The sequence below is a fragment of the Anomaloglossus baeobatrachus genome, chromosome 5, assembly GCF_048569485.1.
Source record: "Anomaloglossus baeobatrachus isolate aAnoBae1 chromosome 5, aAnoBae1.hap1, whole genome shotgun sequence".
Classification (NCBI taxonomy): Eukaryota; Metazoa; Chordata; class Amphibia; order Anura; family Aromobatidae; genus Anomaloglossus; species Anomaloglossus baeobatrachus.
The window spans coordinates 549,548,586-549,572,700 of record NC_134357.1 but is presented as its reverse complement, the minus strand read 5'-3'; the positions used below and the strand labels follow the sequence as shown (position 1 = coordinate 549,572,700).

At 45.2% G+C, this 24,115-nt stretch overlaps 1 protein-coding gene across 2 annotated transcripts; it reads left to right on the top strand.

Annotated features, from left to right (window-relative positions):
• Positions 1-475: 475 nt before the first annotated feature.
• LOC142312249 (uncharacterized) lies at positions 476-23,802 on the top strand. Of its 2 annotated transcripts, none has more exons than XM_075351178.1 (8): positions 476-524; positions 13,021-13,170; positions 13,300-13,479; positions 13,561-13,684; positions 13,769-13,866; positions 14,063-14,153; positions 15,792-15,947; positions 21,495-23,802. In XM_075351178.1, exons 2-8 carry the CDS (start codon positions 13,093-13,095, stop codon positions 22,490-22,492), a joined length of 1,725 nt encoding a protein of 574 aa, XP_075207293.1. In that variant the 5' UTR covers positions 476-524; positions 13,021-13,092; the 3' UTR covers positions 22,493-23,802. The 2 variants fall into 2 exon arrangements, with proteins under 2 accessions (XP_075207293.1, XP_075207292.1); XM_075351177.1 differs by having other exon boundaries at positions 21,492-23,802.
• Positions 23,803-24,115: the final 313 nt, after the last annotated feature.

Below are 24,115 nucleotides of genomic sequence, written 5' to 3'. Positions count from 1 at the left end.
CACACGGCATTACTCCATACACGTTGTACGCACGGCTCTACTCCGTACACATACACACAGGACATCGCTCCATACACGTTGTACGCATGGCTCCACTCCATACACATACACATACACACACAGCATCGCTCCATACACGTTGTACGCACAGCTCCACTCCGTACACATACACACAGGACATCGCTCCATACATGTTGTACGCACGGCTCCGCTCCGTACACCTCGTACACACACGGCTCCGCTCCATACACCTCGTACACACACGGCTCCGCTCCGTACACCTCGTGCACACACGGCTCCGCTCCGTACACCCACGGCTCTGCTCCATCCACACTGTAAACCCCTCCTGACCCCACACATAACCTTCCCCTCATCCAGCACCATGACACCCAGCACAGCAGAGTCCTGCATACACTGAGGAGCTGATCATGTGACCCCCTGACTCCTCCCCTCCATGTGACATCATCACAGGTCCTGGAAGCACAGAGCAGCCATATATCTAGTGTGCGGCTCTGCAGGTGGAGGTATGTGGAGATTCCCCATTACTGGGCTCAGGCTCTCTGGGGGAATTAGCTCCATTGTCCTGGTGTGTGTGGCGTCTGCTGCACATGCTGGGACCTGGGCTGGGCCGGGGGGTTCTTGCCCAGTAGGGTTCCGGGTTGAGGAGGAGTGATCCCGTGCCTTGGGCACTTTAGAAATGGCAGCTATTAAGAATACTGTGCGGTTGGAGGTGGTGGAGGATGACCGGACGAGTATTGGGCTGGAGTACATTGTCGGGAATGTGGTGATGGGGCTGGCCGGAGTGGACCTAGACAAGGTGTTTTGCATCCAGGAATTTGCGAAGGCCGGTAGATTTGACATCTCCTTTTACACGGAGGAGGACTGCCTGAATTTTTATCAACTGCTGAGAGAGAACCAGGCGCACGAGTTTCTGCAGTTTATCCTGGTTAAACCACTTTTTTCTAATGTGGAGAGGCCCATCACCGTCCATATGTACAACCCTTTTGTAGACATAGCCATGATTAGAGCGTTTTTGGCCAGATATTGCTCATCTGTTAAAGGAGGAATTAAGCAGAAAAACATGTTTAGGGTGTTTAATGGGAACATAAAATTCTGGGTGCGTTTTAAACAAGATCCAGAGGACATTGGTGGAATAATGCACCCTCCCGGGAATTTTTCCATTGGGGGAGAGAGGGGCTATCTCTTCTATCCTGGGCAGCCTTCTTTTTGCAGGAAATGCTTCAAATATGGACATGTGGCTGATAACTGCGAGGCAGGTGTAGCCTGCAGGAATTGCAAACAAGTGGGGCATGAAGCCTCGGAGTGCCCCTTTTCCCCTATGTGTGATATCTGTGGTGCAGGAGATCACACTTGTAGGTCTTGCCCTGGCTTGCATCGCCAGTCATTTTTGGAGAGATCTCAGTTTGTGCGGCGCAGAGACAGGGATAAGGCTGTGAAGCAAACCCCAGCTCTGGAGAATGTGGCTGTTAACCCCCAGGTGTCTGAGGTGCCAGCTGTGTCTGTAATGGGGGCTGTGGTAGATGATCTTCCCAAGATTGAGAAGCAAGCCATGTTGGTGGACATTGACCTTCCCAAGGTGGACGCCCTATTGGGGGTGGCAGAGCCCTCTGTGTGTGCAGAGCCATTGGGTGTGGTGCCGGAAACTCCTAGTGTGCCACTGCCTGCTTCTTCTGTGGATCTCACTCCTGCAGAGCTGATTGAGGAGTTTCTGAGCCCTGAGCCTGTTTCTCCCTTGAGCCCTAGTATGTATACATTTTCTGTGTCTCCAGAGGAGAAGGAGGAAGCTAGGATGCCCAGGGCAGAGAGCAGTGCTATTTTCAAGAAGGTGCTGGACAAAAATAAAATGTCTCATAAATCTGTGAAGAGGTTAAGGAGTAATCCATTGGCAAGGGTTCATGCGCCTCCAATAGAAACACATAATCCTTATGCTATATTGTCTCCTGACTTGGGGGACGAGTTGCAATCTGAGGCGCTTTCTGCAGTTAATCCTATATCTCCCAGTGTGGGTTTTTTGGAGGACGGCAAGGTGGCTCTCTTGGAGGATATGCTTGAAGATCCGTCGTAATGTGAATGCTCTGCACCTGCTTGAATGCGGTTTCTTACTCCCCTCTTTGGTTCCCATAAACCTATACCTCTATGGTGTTACAACTAAGGATCCTATCACAAAATGTGCGTTTACCTCTTTGCCTAGGCGCACAGTGGTATTGGATTTTTTGGCCTCAAAGGGCAGTGATATTGTCTGTGTACAAGAGTGTGGATTAAAGAAATTTCCCAAGAAAAGTGAGTGGAAATATGGAGACTCTATCTGGTCTTTTTCTGCTTTGAATAGGAATGATGGCATTGGGGTGTTGATACAAAATAAGGACATTTCTGTCAAGGAATACACCGTGATTGAAGAAGGCAGATGTGTGCTGGTTTCTTTGTGTTACCATGGATGGGACTTCAGGCTCATCTGCATTTACGCAAATGTGGACAAACATGACCGTCTTTTGTTATTTCAGAAGTTAATTTCATTTTTACACGGTAAAGTTCCTGTTTTTGTGGTAGGAGATTTTAATTGTGTATTTTCCAAATCAGCAAGAGCAAGTGCCTGTGAAAACAAGGTGGATGCAACAGGTATTTTGTGGAATAAGATACTGAAAGATTTTTCCTTAAAGGATGCAGTGGCTACTAAACCGGGACCATTTACTTATCATGCCGCGGATGGTCGCACGGACTCCCGGCTGGATTATTTTTTCCTTTCAGATGCAATTTACTGTACTAATTATGTCCAAGAGAGAGTGTGTTTTTCTGATCATGAATGTTTGATGGGAGTGTTTGAGGTGGATGAATTTTCTTATGGAAGGGGTAGGTGGAGAATGAATGTGAGTGTGCTAGGGGATGAAAGGGTTACAAGAATGTTTGCTATGAGGTTTGCTGGATGGGTGAGGCAGAAAAATGATTTTGGTGATATTTTGCAATGGTGGGAATGGGTTAAATGTAGGATACGCGGTTTCTTTCGGAAAGTTGGTTGCACCAGGGCTAAACAGAGAAGATTGGCCTTTATCCGCTTTAATAGACGCATTGCTTTTCTGCGTAGGTGTAAATCGTTTGGTATGTGTGTGGAGAAAGAGTTGCAGGGAGCGCAGAAAGAGGTGAATGACTGGATAACTGAGAAAGGTCGAGAGATTGTGTTCCGCTCTCGAGTGAAAATCAAAGAGCAGAATGAGAAATGTACTCGATTTTTCTTTAAGAAAATGTGTGGAGGGAAGAAAGATATGAGAATTTTGCTGAATGAGGAAGGAGAAGAAGTGCGTGGAGAAGGTGTGATAAAAGAAGTGGCAAGATTTTATGGAGAATTGTATGATGTGAAGGAATGTGAGATGGGGAGGGAGAATGAGTTTCTGCAGGTGGTGAAGAACTTTGTGGATGAGGATGAAGGGCTTAGGTTGCTGGATGTTATTACTATGGGGGAACTCCATGATGTGATAAGCAAATCACCTAAGAACAAGTCCCCAGGGCATGACGGGATACCATGTGACTTTTACGTCAAGTTCTGGGACATTGTGGGTAAAGACTTCTTGGAGGTGGTGAAATTCTTATTCACAGGGAAGGAGATGCCGGACTCTATGAAGAGAGGATTGGTGGTTTTACTTTATAAGAAGGGGGATAAGAGGAGTTTGGTGAATTGGAGACCCATAACTTTATTGAATGCAGATTATAAAATCTATGCAAAAATTCTGGCAAGTAGAATGAAGGAGGTGATTGCTTCAGTGATAGGTGAGGAACAGGTCTGTGCGGTGCCCAAGCGTAGGATACATGACAATGTGTGCCTGGTGAGAGATGTGATTGAGGACTGTAAGAATAGGAAGAAAAGTATAATTGTGTGTGCATTGGATTTTGAGAAAGCGTTCGATCGAGTGGCCCATTTGTTTTTGTTTGGTGTGTTGATTAGAATGGGTTTTCCTGAGCGTTTGGTTAGATTGATTGCGTGTTTGTATGAAGGTGCTCAGAGTGTGGTGCAGGTGAATGGTTTTTTCACGGAACCTTTCAGGATTTTGTCTGGTGTTAGACAAGGTTGTCCACTTTCTCCTATTTTATTTATTTGTGTGTTAGAACCTCTGTTACAATTGATTAGGCAAGATAAGGTTGTGAAAGGGTTTTTGGTTCCAGGTAGTGATGGTAAGGTCGTGAAGGCTGTGGGCTACATGGATGATGTGTGTGTGTTGTGTGACTCTGAGTGTGATTTGCAAAGGGTGAAATTGTTGGTGAAATTATTTTGTATTGCGTCTGGTTTCAAAATTAATTGGGGGAAAAGTAAAATTAAGGTTCTTTTTAGTCCTCATGAGGTGAGGGATGTGGATATGGAATGTGTGACTGAGGGTATTGAGGTATTGGGTGTCAGTTTGGATGAGGAATTGAAAGGTGAGAAAAGTTGGGATGTAATGAGTGGTAAGATAGCGAGGAAATTGGATTTTTGGAGGCTGCGTGAATTATCCTTCACAGGGAAAATATTGGTTATTAAAAGTGTAATATTGCCTATGATTATGTATTTGGCGTTGGTGTTTCCTCCGCCGTGTGTCTTTTTTAGGCGTATAAATAGATTATTGTTTATATTTCTATGGGGTAGTAACATAGAGAAAGCTAAAAGAGAGATTCTTTTGAAAAGTAGAAGGAATGGGGGTTTGGGTTTCCCTAACCTGGAGGTTTATATTGGGTTAAATTGCATTAGGTTTTTAATAACTTGATTTGCTAAGGAAACTAAAGCTGCTAGTATGGCCAGATATTTGGCCGGCACTATGGCCAATCGACTACAATGGTCTTTTCAGGACAATAGTAAGCCAATTGCCTTTCTGTGTCCGCTGTGGTATTTGAGGGTGGAAGCCTTTATCAAGAAATTTCATCTGGAGAAAATGTCTATGTTGAGCTTTCTTAACAAGAAGGTTTTGACTAAGAGAATGTGTATGGATGATATGCTGTGCGTGATTGTAGGGTTGAAGTCCGCAGAAGCGGAAGATGTCTGGCAAAAATTGGAGCGTTGTGACTTGTTTAATAAACAGAAGGATTTTGTGTGGATGTCTTTGCATGGGGTGCTGCCGGTGAGGAGCGTGCAGAAAAGAAAGGGGTTGGCTGTGTCTGAACGGTGTCCAAGAGAGCGGTGTGGAAGTGATGAGGAGGTGCATCATGTGCTGTGGTCATGTAACTTTGCTAAGGATGTCTGGAATAAGATGAGTGGGTTATGTATGGAATTGACTGGGATACAGTGTCTGACTTATAAGATTATTATGTTTGGGTTATGTAAATTAAATAGGACGGAGGATAGATTGTTGTGGATATTTGTGGCTTGTGTGAAGGAAGTGCTCTGGAATTGTAGAAATCTGTATGTGTATAAGGAGGAGGTGATTGAGGTGACTGATTGCGTCAGTATGATCTTAGAGAAATTGCATTTCTATTATAAGTATGATTTGGAGAGAGGACTGGATGCAGAGGGGATGTGGAGGTTTTTGAAGTGGAAACAGATATTTGTGTGATTTGTGTATTTGGATTTCATGGTTATTATAAGTTTGTAACAGTTATGGTTTTTCTTTTGTGATGACACTGAATTAAAGGAAAACCTTATATGATGATTAAGACATGACCATATGCTGTCTTCCTATGGGAGCACAGGGCTATGGTGGACACTCTATCTTAACCTGAAAGGTTTTATAAAAAAAAAAAAAAAAAAAAAAAAAATTAACCCCTTCAGCTCTGACACTTTCTTGGTGTGTTTCTCGCTGATTTCTATGAATTGTGAGGTTTTTGTTCCTTTTCCTCTGATAGATACAGACGACCCAACTATGAGAGGCCGGAAGTGAGGAAACCCGTCTGCCCTCAGTCCCCGGCCCCTTTCCTGCCCTCGGTCCTCGGCCCCTTTCCTGCCCTCGGTCCTCGGCCCCTTTCCTGCCCTCGCTCCTCGGCCCCTTTCCTGCCCTCGCTCCTCGGCCCCTTTCCTGCCCTCGCTCCTCGGCCCCTTTCCTGCCCTCGCTCCTCGGCCCCTTTCCTGCCCTCGCTCCTCGGCCCCTTTCCTGCCCTCGCTCCTCGGCCCCTTTCCTGCCCTCGCTCCTCGGCCCCTTTCCTGCCCTCGCTCCTCGGCCCCTTTCCTGCCCTCGCTCCTCGGCCCCTTTCCTGCCCTCGCTCCTCGGCCCCTTTCCTGCCCTCGCTCCTCGGCCCCTTTCCTGCCCTCGCTCCTCGGCCCCTTTCCTGCCCTCGCTCCTCGGCCCCTTTCCTGCCCTCGCTCCTCGGCCCCTTTCCTGCCCTCGCTCCTCGGCCCCTTTCCTGCCCTCGCTCCTCGGCCCCTTTTCTGCCCTCGCTCCTCGGCCCCTTTCTGCGCTCAGTCCTCGGCCCCTTTCTTGCCAGTTGTGGCTAAATCCCAGTGGACACAGGGACCTGGTCCAGGTTAGTGGGCATGACCGGCTTGGTTAGTGGGCATGACCACTCGATTCCTTTTACAGTCCTGCTCGGAAGTCCACTCGTAGCCAGGCACAGTAGTCTTCTTTTCAAGGTACGCTTCACCTCTCAGTCTCTCTCCATTCAGCATCTCTCTCCCACTTTCTGTCCAAACGCACAGAAACTGAAGGGGAGCATGACCTCTAAAAGTCACAGTATAATTGACTCCTCCGCCATAACTCTACAGCAAAACATTCATCAAACATAAGGCCACTTATCAAGTCCTCAACACTCTTGGTCCAGAGTCCATGACGAAGGGAGTGCAGCCCTCTTGACACTCACCATCCCACAATGCAACAAAGGAATGCGCAACATGCACACAACACCTAGAAAGAGGGGAAAAAGACTTAAAAGTGCAGATAAGACAAATTGATTAGCATAGTTGGTGGAACCCCTTCAGTAGACCATTCAGATCTCCAGAGCTTTTGACGTTTAGGACCGAACTATCTTCCATGGGAGGAGCCCCCGTGGGGCTTTCAAAGACAGCTGGGGATTTGGCCAGATCTTGTGATATTTCTTATTCATGAGATGGCAACGGCTCAGTGTCATCAATATTAGTAGGTCATGACCAAGCAATACTGTGGATCCCTGGTCGATTGTCCCACAAGTAGTTAATCATTAACACTTCCAACAATTCTTTAGTTTGTATAGTTCGTACGGGTGCCCTTTGTTCGTTACTTTTGATGGGGTCACGGGTGTGTTACGATTGACAGTTGTGTGGTGTCCAGCTGTAGAAGGTCACAATATTTGGCTACACAAATTGCTCCCTGACATTCTATTCTTCTTGCTGTGGTGTTAATGGTATTCTGTGTATCTTCTCTGCTTGGGGTTAATCCCTTCCCTTATTTCGCCATCAAGATTAACCCTTTCTTCTTTGTTGGGTGTGACATGGTGTTTGTCTCTAAACTTAACGAGTGTCATGGCGGCACCTGAGGCTGTTCACACTGCAGAATCTGACACTTTGCACTATGCCTCTTTTGGTGCTTTTGAGTTACACAATCAGGCTTGGGCATAGACGAGCTGTGTTCTCATTAGTGATCGGGCTTTCAGGAGTTAATCTCTACTAGCCTGCTGGTTACCTTTCATGAAGTATTAGGGGATAACCGGGGACAGGGGCTGCTAGACGGGCCCTAGCTTTCCCTTATCTCAGAGGTACTTTTGTTGGTTAAGAGGTCTGGACTGCCAACTTAGCCTTGCTACTGGCCAGCCCTGTTCTAATGCTCCCTCTCCCCATCTTAGGTAAGGGGTGGAACATGAGTGGTTAAACCTACACAAATAAACAAACGGGAAACTAAAACTCTAACTTGCAGCAATCATACACAGAGGCATTACACAATACGAGATCAGGACAAAACAAAAAGCAGGAAGGGAATAAACAGACAAGAGAGTTTACACAACACACCAAACAGCACTCAGTAGTTCACCAGCAACTGTATCACTTAAAGCTGTTGTCGGCACAGGAAGTCAGTTTCCACCATCTTAAAAAGGTGGGGAGAAGCTTTGATAGGGTTCTCATAACTTGTGATCCTAGAGGTAACCAACAGGTCAGGAGAGATTAACCCCTGCCAGCCCAATCATTAATGAGCACACAGCTGGTCAACGCCCGAGCCTGCCTGTGCAACTCAGAAGCCCCAGAGAAACCACAGTGTGTAGTGTCGGAGTCTGTGGTGTGAACAGCGCCAGATACCGCCATGACACTCGGCGAATTTTGAGCCAAACGCCGTGCGACATTACTTCTTGGATCACATGTTGTGGGAGACTTATCACAGTCACTCCACGCCTTTTTAAGATGGTAGTCCGTGTCTTCCCATGCCGACTATAGCTTTTGCTAAACTGGTCTGTGTGCTGTTGTTTCCCAGTTTTGCTGGTGATTGTATTACATTGTGCATGGAGTTGTTTTGGAGTCCTCCCATTGTCTTGTTGTTTCTTCCAAGCTTTCTTTCCTCCTAAGCTCTTTTTGTCTTAGGGGTACTTCTCACATAGCGAGATCGCTGCTCAGTCACAGGTTTTGTGACACACCAGTGACCTAATCAGCGATCTCGTTGTGTGTGTGACACTAAGCAACAACCTGGCCCCTGCTGTGAGATCGCTGATCGTTACACACTGCTCTGGTTCATTTTTTGCTCGTTGCTCTCCCGCTGTGAAGCACACATCACTGTGTTTGACAGCGAGAGAGCAACAAGGGAGGCAGGGAGCCGGCTTCTGGAAGCTGCGGACGCTGGTAACCAAGGTACACATCGGGTAACCAAGCGAAGCTCTTTGCTTGGTTACCTGATATTTACCTTGGTTACTAGCGTACGCCGCTCTCAGGCTGCCATTGCTGGCTCACTGCACACGTCGGGTAAATAAGCAAAGCGGTTTGCTTAGTAACCCGATGTGTACACTGCCTACGAGTGCAGGGAGCCAGCGCTAAGCGGTGTGCGCTGGTAACCAAGGTAAATATCGGGTAACCAAGCAAAGCATTTTGCTTAGTTACCCAATATTTACCTTAGTTACCAAGCGCAGCATCGCTTCCACGCGTCGCTGGTGGCTGGTCACTGGTCGCTGGTGAGATCTGCCTGCTTGACAGCTCACCAGCGACCATGTATCGACACACCAGCGATCCTGACCAGGTCATATCGTGGTCCGAATCGCTGGTACATCGTTTAGTGAGACGGTACCGTTATACCTCTGTGTGTGCGCACCGTGATTTAGAGATTTGGTTTCTCCTGTTTGTTTATTTCTGTTGGCTTTATCACTCCTACCTCGGCCCTCCCCAGTGGTTGGGCGAGGGGGTATTAGTTCAGGGCTGGTCAGGAACAGGGCACAGAAGGCCACCCAGATATCCTAACCATGAGAGGTAATTCTGGGATTAGTCATAGCAAGGCTCCCCTAGCCTGAGGGCCAGTCTAAGAGCCCCTGTCCTGTATGAAGTTGTCAATTAGAAATAAGAAGCTGCCTCTCCGGGTCCGTAATGCATTACGGACCCGGAGAGGCAGCTTCTTATTTCTAATTGACAACTTCATACATATCACCTTACAAGCTTTGTGTTAAAAAACTTGATGAAGGTCATTTGACCGAAAACGTTTTTTTGAGAACACAATATTGCTTGTCCAATATTTGAAGAATAAATAAAATTTATTTCTTTTCAATTTGAGTGCCGGATTTTTGGAACATTATTGATACGGGGTTGGACCCTATTCAGGCACCTTATTAAATAGCAGGAGTGCTGCACTTCTTGATATAGTTGTATTGTAGTAACTTTATCCTGAGAAGGCAGAACTCCATCTTGAGACCCCGTATGACCCAAGTACTCAATCTTCTTCTTGAAAAGATGACAGTTCTTTGGCTTTACCGTCAGGTTATGACCCCGCAGTCGCCCGAATACCTACCCGATTCTGTCCAGATATTCTTGAAAGGTATCTGAGTACACAATGATGTTATCCAGATAAATCAAGGTAGCTCTGAAGTTCAAATCACCTAGGAATTTGTACATTAATCGCTTGAACATACTCAGTGCATTGTATAGCCTAAACAGCATTTTGTTGAACTTGAACAGTCCCATGGGAAGGATGAATGCAGTCTTCTGCTTGTCTTTCTCCGCCACTGGTATCTGCCAGTACCCCACCCCTTCCTCCATTTTTTTCCTGGGTGGTTTGTCCATTCCATTTTGAGGTCAGGGCTTCTTCTGTTCCGGCAGTAGTGCGCCAGACTCCAGACGATGTCCTCTACTGGAACTAGGGTCACCTCTTTCTGACTTTACACTTTGCCCCAATAAAAGTACACTTGCGCCAACTCCACCCCCAGTGTCAAGGAGATTTCTCTAGAACCCACATTCACAGCTCTGATGGGAATGCGACCATCACAGACCACAGCCAGCTTCTGGGCTATCAGAACATTGGGGCATCCTTCTCCTGGGTCTCCTAGATCAGCGCTTTCCTCCATTCCTTCAAGGTTGCGGAAGGTCCCCAGAGGTAGTGGCAATATGGTCACCTGACTGGGAGAAAGAACAACGGTAATCTTTCTGGGCACTCAGAGACACTCTTTTGTGTGCCACAAACACGGATCAGTTGTTGGAATGATTACTGAGTAACTTTATGTGGAATAGTCTTCTTCCAGTAATTGGGCACCCATTTAGTGAATGTAATCTGGTCCAGTTCTTGCAGAATGTTAATTCCCATTATCATTATCACTGGCACGTCTTCTTTGAACGGCTCGAGAACTACTCGCAGAAGTATTTTCCTCCTGTCAGTGTAATACTAATGGCCCCATACACAGGAGATAACTGTTGTCTGAACAATCATTCATGTGATGTCTATCTCTCCTGACACCCCATACACACCATCATGCAAGCTTTCCTGTGGTCTCTAAGGCCTCTTTCACACGTTCGTGAAAAACCACGCACGTTTTTCACGGACGTGTCAGAGGTGCGTTTGCCCTCCGTGAACAGTGTTTATGGCCTACGTGTGTTCTCCGTGATAACACACGCAGAACGGGAACTTCTGCTGATCTTCGGTCTCCGGTCCTACCGACTCCCTGCTGCTGCAGCTTCTGGCCGCAGTAAAGTGAATATTTTTTCAAACACGTGTGTTATCTCCGGCGCGTGTCTCACGGAACACCTCCGTGTGGTCCATTTGCGTTCCGTGTGATGCCGGAGAAAAACGGACATGTTGACATGTGGAGCACATGGACACACGTATGCTCCACACGGCCCATGGCAGAACACGCACGTGAGCGCAGACCCATTGATTTTAATGGGTCTACGTGTGCCCGTGTCTCCGGTACGTGAGGAAAAGGACCAAACACATACCGGAGACAAGGACGTGTGAAAGAGGTTTAAGAGAGTTGCTTCCAGACTCCTGGAGCAGAGGATTATCTCCAGGAAGAAGAAATGAATCAGATTCAGAAATTCAGCATGCCGGATCCTTCTCTGCCCTGACATCATGTCGGGAGGCTCCATATTTATTACATAGTTAGACAATTAACCCTGTGGTTTCATCTGACTTTAATCCAATGTGTAGTGGGGGGCGATAAGAGGAAACTTACTGGATGCTCCCTGTAGCTTTGCCTAATAGACTCTAGTACATTACAGACCCAGAGACCAATATTTGGCATACAGGCATCATAGTAACCAGGCAGCCTCCTAAATTTATCAGTTGAGGAGGAAAAATGACTCGTACAAGGGAACCCGTTTTTGTTTTTTTTGCTTTTAAATAAATGTTTAACATTTGACATACAAGGTGCATCATGTGTCTCACAGTTCTGGTATGGTGTTCTACATGTGTTGTTAGTTCCAATATTATTTTACAACATTTTAACACTTGTTCATTTGTTTTTTACTGATGTTTTTCAAGAGGCGATAACAGAAAAAATATCATATCCCCTGAAAAATAAAAAATCCCCATACATGTAGATTTTGACACCAAATATCTCATATCAGTGGTTTTCTTACAAACTATTTTTTATAAATGCATCAAACTTGTGTGTGTGAATCAGACATAAGATCTAATATGATAAAACATTACAGCCCGGGGAAGATGGGAAACCTTCATATAGGCGGCTGATGGTGGTGGAGTCAGTGACCGACCCTGGCCAAATATGTTTATAGGGACGCAGTAGAAAATGAAGATGTCGTCCTCATCATGAAGTGGTTATTTCTCCTCTCACGTGTAATGAATATCTCCTGCAGTTTTGCTGATGCCGATTCCAGTGTCGGTAAATGAGAGGAGAATTAGTGATATGGAAGATGAGTCTATGAGAAACGGATTCAGCTGCCGACTCCGAGGAGGAAACTGCTTGTTGTGTGTGGCCTAAATATAGAGGATTTATTAGATGTTAGGAAAAAACAGCATATTGTAAAACTTTAAAAATTAATAATGCTCCTGTGCCACCACTGCTGGAGTGCCCCGTCAGTCTCTTGGAAGTTTGGTTCAGAAGATGTGCTCAAACTTTAAAGTTTGGTTTGTGACCCTGACTTGACCCGAACCTCAATGCAAATCAATAATTGGGCAGTTCGTGTCTCCACCCACATGCAGCCAGAACACTTAAAGGGGAGGGTGGGAGAGATTTTTTCACTTTTTTTTTTTTTTTTCTTGTGTGTGTTCACGCTACATCTTGATCATGCTGATTTTAACCCCAGTGCAAGCCATTCAAACACTGGAAGCGGCTTGCACAAGGCTGAGCATCACTTATACCCAAGCACAGCGTTGCTCACTTGAGTGGTTTGCACTCGTAACTCAATGGAACTTTGAACCCAAACTCTGTTTTGTTTTTTTAGTCTGTATTCGAACCCGAACTTCACTCATCTCTACTCGGTTTCAACTAACTTGTGATTCTTAAACCCAATCAGTTTCTGAAACTATAGTCAATATAGCCAGTGATTGGGAACATGGAGGAGATGTCAGAAATTTAATTTATGTTCCAGTCTGTTCGAGACAAGAGAGAATAACTCCTCTACATGTTCTGTCTCCTCATATGTTTTCCCTATTATCTCCACTAATTGTATTATTGCACAGGATTCTTTATGGTTTTTCATCTGCTCATCTCCCCATTCAGGTCCCTATAATATCGGATCTTCTCAGTGGAGATCTTCTATAGAAGAGAATTCAACTGATTGCCCCATGAAGGATGGATATGGACAGAGACAAGATGGCGGAGAGGATATTACACCTCACCCTAGAGATCCTCTTCCGGCTTACTGGAGAGGTGAGAGATTCTGATGACGTCACATTACACCATTCTTATCTATGGGAATAACAGATGGACAGAACTGGAGAGGTGAGGACTCTGGAAATGTCTGGAGTGAGATTTATTACTGTGTCTCTCCATAACCAGGATTACACAGTAGTGAAGAAGACCTCTAGTGAGCGCTGTCAGGCCTCTGTGTCTGAGGGATGGGGAAGACCCCTGAGCCCAATCACAGGGCCTCCACCTCACCCCCCGATACATGAGGACATCAATGACCAGAAGATCCTAGAACTCACCTACAAGATGATTGAGCTGCTTACTGGAGAGGTGACACTGCTGGGAATGCTGGGACATTATACAGTAACGCTATGAAGGGATCGGGGGTGACGGTATCATTGTATATGTCAGGTTCCTATAAGGTGTCAGGACGTCTCCGTCTATTTCTCCATGGAGGAGTGGGAGTATTTAGAAGGACACAAAGATCTGTACAAGGACGTCTTGATGGAGGTTCCCCAGCCCCTCACATCACCAGGTAATAGACAGGACTAAATACACAACGGCCTATAATTATCTGTATGTAAGGAATGAATTCAGTCCCTGTATGTGTCTCCTCCAGTTCTATCCAGTGAGAGGACAACACCAGAGAGATGTCCCCGTCCTCTTCTCCCACAGGACTGTAGACAAGAAGATCCCGATGTTCCTCAGGATCATCAGGTAGATGGAGAGAAGGTGACATGAAATCTCCTATGATGTGTAGACGGCTGTGAAGGTCTTGTGCTCAGTCTTGTTTTATCCTCCAGTATTATATGTTTTATACTTGTGTAATGAGAGCGGTGGAGATGGCAGGATTAGAGCTGATCATAGATGGGACTTCTCCATCTGTCTGTGACTTTTACAATATCTGTTTCAGGCTGAAGATCTGACCCATATTAATACTACAGAGACATATGTGAGGAGTGATGAGCGGAGTAAAGAGGAGACTCCTAGATATGACTACCCAGGTGAGTAGTGACCACTAAATGCAGAGAAGTCACAGATTCTTCTCAGTCACTGGCTGTGGCTGTTTTATCAATGGCGTAGTTCGGCCATATCACAATCAATTAATCACCATTCTGCCACTAAAGCCAATGCGTTGAAAATGTCCCCATTACTTTGGGCATTGGAGGTCCTTCTGTTGGAGTTAGACATTGTGTTCTCACAGCTGCCCAGATCTGTAAACTACAAAGACAAATGACAGGGTACATAGAATCTGCAGACAAATTAGAAAACCAGTTGAAGAAAAATATTATATTTTAGAACATTGCACACTTCATAGTATCAAAAACCACATTCAGGAATTAATAGAAAGTGGAATGCAAAAAATATATATTTCTTTCAATAATATTTTGATTTAACCCAATTTTGTTAATTTTATCTAACATTAATTAATAGTAAATAAATGGAACTTATACATTATTTTCCAATCTCTCCTGAACCTGACAATACCCGATATTCGGTTGTACAGAATTGTCTGGGTACATGGCAGAGCTCAGAAAGGAAGGAGAGCCATTTAGCTATTGGAAAGCAGATTTTGCAGTCAAACACTATTTTACAGAACATAACGAGGGAAGTGTTTGTTGTCATCTGAGAGCTCAAACAATGGCAACCACGACTAGACTTGACACTAACTAATCTGCTTTCCAGATCCCAGGGATTGCCTCGCTTTTCACTCTTAACCCCTATAAATGGGTCTAGACTTACACAGGAACCCCTGAGCTGGGGCCATAGAGTTATTGGCTGTTTTTTGGTGTGAAATGACAAGCAGAATAGTTAGTTGGGTAAGAACCAGGAGGCAGAGAAAATACAAAATCAGAAGACACGAGTTGTCAGCAAACAGGCCGGAGACAGAACAGGAAAGAAATACACATGCCGAGAGCAGAGCATATGTTAAAAAAATATAAGGCTTAGTTGTTTTTTAAGTAAAAACACGATGAGGCACAGGAAAAGTAGACTTCAAGGTTTATAAATAAACAAATGTATTTTACGTAATGGCTTCTTTGGAGGTTCTAACAGACAATAGTTTGTTTCTCTTCTAAATCAGCAGAAGTATGCTTTTTCATTCATTCATCTTTGCTTCAATCCTGAATTGTCTAGGCCAGGGGTCTCAAACTCGGCTGGGTATATGGGCCGCATATAGAAAAATATTTTATTTGGGAGGCCACATTCTTTGCAGGACAAAGTGACATTTTTAGTAATGCCATATACCGTATTTTTCGCTTTATAAGACGCACTTTTGTTCCCCCAAGTTTTGGGGGAAAGTAGGGGGTGCGTCTTATAATCTGAATATACGGATTATATACTGCAGGGTCCAGGGAAGGTGGGGGCCGCTCTGGAGCCGTGCTGGAGGCTTAGGGAGACTGGTAGAGGCTGGTGAGCTGGGGAAGGCTACAGCGGGAGATCTCCTGCTCCCGCTAATATAATATGCACAGCCGCTGTCCATCACCGTGGTGCTGAAACCACATGGCAGCGATGGGCTGGGGCAGCGGCGCATATTATATCTGCATGTGCTCCCTTTGATCGCACATGCCCCCCTGTGTTAGCTATGGCCCCTATGCTGCTGCCGATAGTAAAATAAAAAACTCTTTCCTTACCTCCTCCAGCGTGTCTCCCTCCTGCTGCTGTGATCAGGCACACAGATATCTCTCTGTTGTGCCGATCACATGACCGGCTCCGAGAACCAGGAAGTAGGAAGTGCAGGAGACAGGACGAGCTCAACCCCACGGAGGGACACACGAGGGAAGACAGTGCTGGAGAAGGTAAGGAAAGAGTTTATTTTACTAAAAGCAGCAGCCTGGGGGCCATATCTAACACAAGGGGCCGTGTGCCAGCCACAGGGGGCCGTGTGCCAGCCATAGGGGCCATGTGCCAGCCATAGAGGACGTGTGCCAGCCATAGGGGACATGTGGCATCAATGGGGGCCATGTACTTGCCACAGGGGGCCGTGTACCAGCCATAGGGGCCATGTGCCAGCCATAGGGGACATGTGGCATCACTAGGGGATGTGTGCCAGCACAAGGGGGCTATATTCAATATAAGGTGGCCATATCCAGATTAAGCGGGCTAATTTTAGGATGGGGGGCTATGAGGGACATATACCCTATATGATTTGTTAGACGGACACTGGCATTATAAGACGTACCCCATTTATTAAAAAATTCTCTATTCCTTCACCAAATTTGGGGGTGCGTCTTATAATCAGGTGCGTCTTATAAAGCGAAAAATACGGTAAATTTTTTTTTGCATACACGTTAAGATCACTTTATTGAATTTTTCACTTGTTTTTTTATTTTTTTAAATGGCATTCATCGTATGGGTTATGGTACGGTTTTATAGTTTGAATCATTACAGATGTGGCGATAACCTGCACTTTTTTGTTTATTTTAGTTGATATATAAAAAAGCATTTTTAATGGTATAAAGAAATTTTCATGCTTTATTTAGAATTTTTTTTTTTTTTACATTTAATACCCTTTTTGTAAGTAATATTGTTTTAGCACCATTTAGTAATTTTGGCCAACATTGGTGGTTATTTTCTCATCTTGTAGTAATGTCCCCATCCTGGCCCTCATCATGTAATAATGTGCCCCATCCTTGCCCCCATCCTGTAGTGATATGCCAATCCTGGTTCCCATTTTCTAGTAATGTGCTCATCCTTGCCTTCATTTTGTGGTTATGTGCCCCATCCTGGTTCCCTTTTTGTATTAACGTGCCCCATCCTTGGTCCCCTTCTTGTAGTAATGTGCCCATCCTGGTCCCCATCCTTTAGTAATGCGCCTATCCTTGTTCCCTTCTTGTAGTAATGTGCCCATCCTTGTCCTCATTTTGTAGTAATGTTCCCATCCTGGTCCCCTTGTAGTAATGTGCCCATGCTGGTCTCCATTCTGTAGTAATGTGCCCATGCTGGTCTCCATTCTGTAGTAATGTGCTCATCCTTGTCACTATCCTGTAGTAATGTGCCCATCCTTATCCCCATCAATTAGTAATGTGCCCATCCTGGTCTCCATCCTATAGTAATGTGGCCCATCCTTGTCACCATCTTATAGTAATGTCCCATCCTCTAGTAATGCCCCATCTTTTTCCCCATCTTATAGTAATATGCCCATCCTTGTCACCATCTTATAGAGATGTCCCATCCTGTAGTAATTTCCTCTTATATGCCGTTCTTCATATACACACAAAAAAGATTCTTCTCCTCTGTCCTCCGTTCCCTCAGTGTACTGTTCCCTGCTTCTTGCGACCCATAGACTCCGTGATGATCGATGCTAGGGGCCGCAGTAGTCGGCGCTTTATTTCATTTGAATAAACTGCTTGGCCGTGCAGAGCTCTCTGCATCCCTAAACTAATGGCAGCCGGAAGCCAATCAGAGTCCAGTGCTTGACATCATATCACTACGTCAGCTGTGACTGGCCAGCAGGTGCCTTAGGTATAGTTCTGCAGAGAGCTCTCCGAATGCACGCTGTCGGCAGTCCATTCAAACGAAATAAAGCGCTGAGTACTGCGGGCATCGACTGTGATCGTCACGGGGTCCACGGGCCTGTGGGCCACAAGAAAAAGCCTGAGGGGCCGAATGTTTGACTCACTTGGTTTAGGCCATAGTGTCTCAAATGTTGGAGCTCTGACAGCATGTGTTGCTACAATGACGACCCTCGAGTGAAATGAGCCTGCCTGCGTGCCGTAATGAAGTATTTATATGTTTTAGTTGCAGCTGATTTTGTCCATCTTAGGACATCCTGTCTCTTGCATGATGCAATCCATTATCAGAATTACTCAGACGAATATACTCTTTTCTGATATCAGCAAAAAAAATGAAAAAATAATATATACCTATATGTGTGGAGCCTCTAAGGCTTCAGGCACCACAGTATACTGCATCTCATTTAAGGTACAGTATCAATCCTGGGAATGAGGAGATTGGTATCTGGTATGTCTCATTTACACCACATACATAACACATACAGCAGGTGCTTTCCACTAACTAGGCTAAAGGTGATCACCATAACAACGGGATTTCCCCAGCTTGGTGATTCATTCGGAGGGAAGGGGGAGCACTGGGAAAACACAGAACAGACAGGACATCAGTTCAGAAGAGTCTGGGACAGAAAAGTAACAACAAGTCCCTGGGGGGATGTGCTCCCCTGCTCCCCTCAGGGGAGACCGTCCGGAATGAGTGCTTGAGAGCTATTCTGGGGAGAAAGGAGAGAGAGTACCAGAACAGTCTGGGACTCAGAAGAACACGGTCACCCGGAGAGCGTGTTTCAGAGCTTCTCCGGGTAGAATCGGCCAGACCGGGGGCAGGCTGGAGACACCAGGAGGAAAGGAGCCCGGTATTGGTGGATTCTGTGGGATATAGGAGTTTTACCGGTCGCTGTGGGGATACCGAACCAGTTTCCCCGGGGCCGGCGCTGTTCAGGGTGCAGAACCCTAGGGTGGTGCAATTCCATGTTGTACTATCAGACTTTACCGGACAGAGGGGTTGCATGCCCCTCTGACCACTACAAGTTTCCAGTGCCAAGTGTCACCTAGGATTCCGGAGCCTAGATCACGGTCAGACTCAAGGGGATCCATGCTACTGGAATAAGGAACAGTACTCTCTGGTTCAGGAGGGGGACCCAAAGTAGCTTCAAGCCAAAGACCCGCACTACAAAGCGCAGTAAGGAAGGGCCCACAGACTGCCATACCGCACCGAACATCTGACCTGCCCGGGATTGACCGGAGCCAGTCATGGCAAAGACCAGTACCTGGGGTGTGGCATCGAATAAGTAAGTAAAGACCTGGAACCCGCACCTATTGACTCTGACTCTGATTGCCGACGCCCTGAGCTCTGGCGTTCCCAGGGACTGCCTCCCCCGCCATCCTCCCGGGGCCCGCTCCGCCTGTAGGGAGCGACACTATCTAGGCTGCACCCCAACATCTGCCCCGGTGAGTAACCCTGCAGCGCCGCATACCACAGGTGGCATCACAACTGACATTCATATTCACTCCATCTCCCCACTATTTACTGTACGCCTCGGGGACACAGTCCCGGGCAAGGCCACCCGTGACACCGTGAGACCTGACCCACAACAGCCCGACAATGAGTAGGTTAATCACCTGCCCCATGGGGCGCTACATATGTACTATGGATTATTTAATAAAAGTGGACGTTTAACAGCACATAGGACTGCAGTTTCCAGCAATATACTTCGAGCTTTAGTAGGATGTGGTGCTTTCCAGTTGGGTGAAGCAGAGAACTGATTCCTCCAGCTATACTGCACACACACCCATACTGCCAAATTGGATGGTACTTCAATTGCCAGCTACCCTAATCTTATTGACTTCAAATCTTTGTGACTTGCACAGCCCAGAGCTCCTGATTCTGACGCCTGGTGACAGAAGCAGACGTCACTGAAGCAGGTCCCAGAGGAGATGTTACAGACTATATGCAGAAGCCTTTGACATGCACACCGGGGCTGTGGGGGCACTTGTTACTGGGCTGGTTCTGTCGGGAGGATGTCACAGCGGCAGGGCCCGACTCCGTGACCCCGGCGATGTCGTTTTAAATGGGGGATGTTATTTACAGGGAATGATTAAGTTTGTGACGCCACCCGCGGTAAGCGGCCAGGTAGGGGCCGCCGCTGTCTTGCAATTTCGCTGGGGTCAGTGGTGATGCAGCTGACGTGTTTTAGCTTTCCATGGGTAGAGCTTAGCCCCAGGCCAGGTATAGAGGTTTTGGTTGTTATAGAGTCTTTGGTGTTGAGCGGTAATGGCGGAATGCAGGACCGTAGACGCGGTGAAGAACTGTACGACAGAGGGGGATGAAGTCACAAGTGTTTTACTCACAGTTTTCCGTTCCAAGGTTATATGACCAGTCAGATGCTGCCCTCTCAGTGCTGAATCCTGCTGTGATGGGCCCAAGCTGATCCCCGGATAGTTCAGAGGCACAACTTGGTACACCTTTCTATGTTCCTTCCCTGGTCATCTTCCTGCGCTGGCCTCTCCCACCTGCCCCATGCCTACGCACACAGTGCCCTGAGGCGATGTCTGCGGACCTTGTCAGGTGGCTTGTTTGCTCTGTCCCTTGGCCCTTTGTGGACACCTTTTCAACAGATTATGTGCGGTGGTGGCATTGATACTTGAAGTAACCTAGGCCTCCGGTTTACTAGCTGAGCCTGATTTTTCTCCACTAGTCTAGGGACTGGATCCCCGTTGTGGCCAAGTCCCTCCACACTGGTATGCCGGCTGTGGATGTGAGCCCACGGGTGGATTTCTCACTTTCCATGGCTCGAAGACTCCTTTCCTGACCCTGGGACGAGCTGCTCCAGCTCCAGACCCCAGGATCTCCTCCGCACCGACTTCCTGACTGACTAACGTTCTACAGTCTGCTCCCTCTAACTAAACCACACCTCCAAGCTGGCTTCAGGGTTGTGCTTTCCCTAAAGGTGCAACTTGCCCTAACCATGGCCTGATGGAGTATCGCTAAATAAAAAGTGTATGTCTGTGTGTGTGTGCAACGACCTGTAACCTCCTCCTTACCCGGGAATGGGATACCTCACCTTTGGCTGAGGTGCAGTACCTCTGTTGGAAGTGGAGCCTAAGGGGCGTCACACCTTCATGTTATGGAATGGGAGAAAATCAGAGTAGTAGAAAGTCCCATAAAATTATTTCAATTTGGAAATCATAACACTCAGTAAAATTCTCCTTATTTGTAGTGACCATTTTGACTCCACGCAGTGGATGTTGGAGAGTGAAAATTGGAAATATCCCATTTTATTACCCAACACATAGTGCTCAGATTGTGCTCCAGGAAACACGCACACCGTAAATGTAGTGGGTTCTTCCCGCTACAGTAATGCAAACTACATGGATGCTAAATATGGTTTGGGCAAGCTGGAAAGCTGAGAAACAAGGGGGAGATTTTAAAGTGAATTTTGCTGGGTTAGTTTATGGAAGCCATGTTGCTTTTCAAGAGCCTTTGAGGAACTAAAAATGTGTAAATGCTCTGTTTTCCATTGACAGATAATGGAACCAAGTGTGGGCTTGTTTTTGTGGGATGGGTAGAAGTATTTATTAGTATCATACTCGCCTAACATTTTTGGTGGCTTTTTATTCCAATATTTGGGAGGCAGAATGAACAATCAGGTGAACACCATGCTTTATTGGTTCGTGCTATGAGATCTTCTAGTAGATTGAACTGTCATTCTCGTAGTGAACAATTCAATTTTGCTACATTAAAAAATACATGGAAATGGAAAGTTAATTATATTTTTAAACATTTCTACTTTTCAAGGATATTTTATTCAAAAATAACTTTTTTGTTCTTAGCAGATGACTGTACTAGAAGATCAGAGGGACAACGGACATCTTCAATTTATAAATCGGATGAACTTGAAATCACACAGGATACAATTGAAGTGAATGCCATTGCTCCAAATATCCCATCATGTCTTCATAGCAGAGATTTATCATCTGATCCTTTGAAACAGGTCCTAACTTTTGAATCATTACAGACTACTAAGAAAAAAAAAAGTCAAAAAATAGGCATTAAAATACAAAATGCCCTTAAAGCAGAGAAGCCATTTTCACGTTCAGAATATGGAAATAATTTTCCCCTCAAAACATCTTTGGTTAAACATAAAATAGTTCACACAGTGAATAGATTTTCTTGTTCAAGGTGTGGGAAATATTTTACCCAGAAATCACATTTTGTTTCACATCAGAGAATTCACACAGGGGAGAAGCCATTTTCATGTTCAGAATGTGGGAAACATTTTACAGAGAAATCAAATCTTATCACACATCACAGAACTCACACAGGGGAAAAACCTTTTACATGTACAGAATGTGGGAAATGTTTTAACCGGAAATCGCATCTCATTACACATCAAAGAATTCATACCGGCGAGAAGCCATTTTCATGTTCAGAATGTGGGAAATATTTTAACCGGAAATCAAATCTTGTTACACACCAGAGAACCCACAAAGTGGAGAAGCCTTTTTCATGTTCAGAATGTGGAAAATGTTGGGCAGATAAAAAACGTTTTGTTATACACCTGAGAACTCACACAACAGAGAAGCCATTTTCATGTTCAGAATGTGGGAAATGTTTTAACGACAAGTCAAATCTTACTACACATGAGAGAACTCACAGAGGGGAGAAGCCTTTTTCATGTTCAGAATGTGGTAAATATTTTAACCAGAAATCACATCTTGTTACACACCAGAAAACCCATACAGGGGAGAAACCTTTTTCATGTTCAGAATGTGGGAAATGTTTTACCCGAAAATGGTACCTTCTTAAACATCAAAAATCCCACACAGGGTAGAAGCCATTGTCATACCTAGTTTGGGAAAAAAATAAATTGCTGGAAAATCGTATTTTGTTCACCATCAAAAATAACTCTGAGGGAGAAATTAAATGTTTTCTTGACAAAAGAGATGCACTTTTAACAAAAATCTTGCTTATAATTGAGTGCCCTTATAATCTGGATGAAAGCTGTGGACAATCAAGCACAATAAACTTGCGATGGGTGCAGGGAGATTGCTCAACTTATGGGGTTGTGCCTGACACAAACCTGAAATAAGTCTGTGATGATATCAGCTGGAGCAAAATCCATGAGTCGAAAGGCAAATACAATTTAAACAACATGGCTATGTCAAAGTTCAAATGCTGCGTCCTGGCATGTATTCTGATGTACCGCAATCATAACACTCACTTCAAGGAAAATTTATCAACTTTAAAACTGAAAAAAAATGTAAAAAGGACAATAGATCCTGAATAATATATATAATATATAAAAATGTAAATAAAAAAAGTCTAAAAGGAAAAACGATATTAGGGTTCAAACCCATGGGCATGAGCAGTACAGTGTCCTGCGTGTAGGAAGCTGTAATGCTGTTACCATTGTGTTAGTGCTAACCTGAGTGCAGTGGCAAAGTGTTGGTGTGTGAAAAAGAAAGAGAAGGGGACATACAAAAATTGGTGAAAAATAAAATATATGCTTATAAGTAATATGACTTTAGTATAGAAAGATGGTATGTACTGTGCATTAAAGAGTTTTTAATAACTGTCCAAACTATTGAACTACAAAGAAAAGATCTATATGCTATATTAGCGGTTGAATAGGCGGAAGTTCACAGTGAAGTATGTGTAGGAACTAGGTTAAGGGTTGTGTGCGATGCACTGCTGGAAAAATAAAACAATGGCTATCTGCTATATGACAAATTGAATAGCCGGGATTAGTTCATTGTGACGTATGTGTGGGAACAAGGTTAAAGTTGGTGTGCGATATTTGACAGGGGAAAAAAACATTATACCAGGACAGCCAGAAATAGGCTGTGGTAAGCTGGGACAAATACTTGGAGAACTTTGTGAAAATGAATGAGGGAGGCACGGTGGCTCAGTGGTTAACACTGCAGTCTTGCCGCACTGGGGTCCTGCGTTCAAATCTCACCAAGGACATCATGTACAAGGAGTTTGTATGTTCTCCCCGTGTTTGCGTGGGTTTCCACCTGGTATTCTGGTTTCTTCCCAGACTCCAAAGACATACTGATAGGGAATTTAGATTGTGAGCCCCAATGGGGACAGTGTTGCTGATATATGTAAAGCACTATGGAATTACTGGCACCATATAAGTGAATAAAATTTTATTATTTTAAGAAATAGTAAAAATGTGCTGCAGTTACAGTGGGTACGGAAAGTATTCAGACCCCTTTTAAAAGTTTCACTCTTTCAGCCATTTGGTAAATTCAAAAAAAGTTTATTTTTTTCTCAATTTTTCTCATTACTCTGCACCCCATCTGTCAGCATCTTGACAGAAAAAAACAAATGAAGACATTTTTTTAAACAAGAAAAACTGAAATATCACATGGTCATAAGTATTCACATCCTTTGCTTAGTATTGAGTAGAAGCACACTTTTGAGCTAGTACCGCCATGAGTCTTCTTGG